General features: G+C 67.8%; 1 protein-coding gene across 1 annotated transcript; it reads right to left on the bottom strand.

The window, feature by feature from the left end:
* Window positions 1-78: 78 nt before the first annotated feature.
* On the bottom strand, window positions 79-642 carry EMIHUDRAFT_254840 (hypothetical protein; the record flags this gene model as incomplete). Its single annotated transcript, XM_005776524.1, has 1 exon — window positions 79-642. A coding segment is annotated over one exon (564 nt), but the record flags the coding sequence as incomplete, so codon positions are not given.
* Between the last annotated feature and the right edge of the window lie 440 nt (window positions 643-1082).

Consider the following 1082-nt stretch of genomic DNA (forward strand, 5'->3'; position numbering starts at 1 on the left):
CGACGCGCCCTGGTCGCCTCTCCTCGCCGGCAGCTCGCCCTTCGGCGAGGGCGGCGCGATGTGGCCCATGCGCGCCACCTTGGCCTGCACGTACGAGAGGCACAGGTCCGACACGTCCGCCTTCCACAGCGACTCCATCCTCACCACCGTCACGCCGAGCGCCCGCAGCGCGTTTGCCTTGAACGGGTTGTTGGAGAGGAGGCGGATGGAGCGAACGCCGAGGTTGCGCAGCATGAGCGGGACGCACGTGTACGTGCGCGCCTCGTCGGGCTCGCCCAGCGCCCGGTTCGCGTCCACCGTGTCGAGATTCTGCTCGTGCTGCAGCCGGTACGCCGCAACCTTTTTTGCGAGGCCGATCCCGCGCCCCTCGTGCGGCGTGTAGATGAGGACGCCGCCCTCGGCAGCGATGAGCCGCTGCGACTCGCGCAGCTGCGCCTCGCAGTCGCACTTGACCGACCGCAGTATCTCCGACGTGAAGCACGCGTCGTGAAGCCGGACGAGCACGCCCTCCCGGCCGTCAAGGTCGCCGCTCGAGGAGACGACCCACGGCTTATCCGGTCCAGTGGCCGGGTCGTGATACACTTGCATCAGCACCGTGCCCTCAGCCGTGGGAAGCGTGCACGACGACTCGAGCGTAGCCATGCCGGAAGAGGAGTGGAGCACGTAAGAGCACGTAAGGGCCCGGCGGGGGCGGAGTCTCGCCCAAGCTCAGCCTAGCTCGTCGTTTGGCTCTTCGGCGAAATTTCTCATCGAGCCAGTCCTCGCCGTAAAAGGTGCGAGCCCTCGCCCGTAAAAGGTGCGCGAAGGGCAGAAGGCAGAGAAGGAGCGCGACCGCAGCAAGCGCAAGCGGTCGAGCAGAACACCGTCGCGAGGCCTGCTTGCACCCGTACCCGTCGCACCCGACCTCTCCCTTCTCAACGGCGTTCCTAACGCCCAGCAAGCCCCTACCTCCCCCGCCGCCGCTGAGCAAGCACCCGAGCCGGCCGCCCCTGGCGCCGCTTCGTCGCAAGGCGCGGCGCAAGCGCTTGCTACGATGGCGCTGCCGACTACGATGGCGCAGACAGACACTGCCCAAGGACATT

Source organism: Emiliania huxleyi (genome assembly GCF_000372725.1).
Source record: "Emiliania huxleyi CCMP1516 unplaced genomic scaffold EMIHUscaffold_2781, whole genome shotgun sequence".
Lineage (NCBI taxonomy): Eukaryota > Haptophyta > Isochrysidales > Noelaerhabdaceae > Emiliania > Emiliania huxleyi.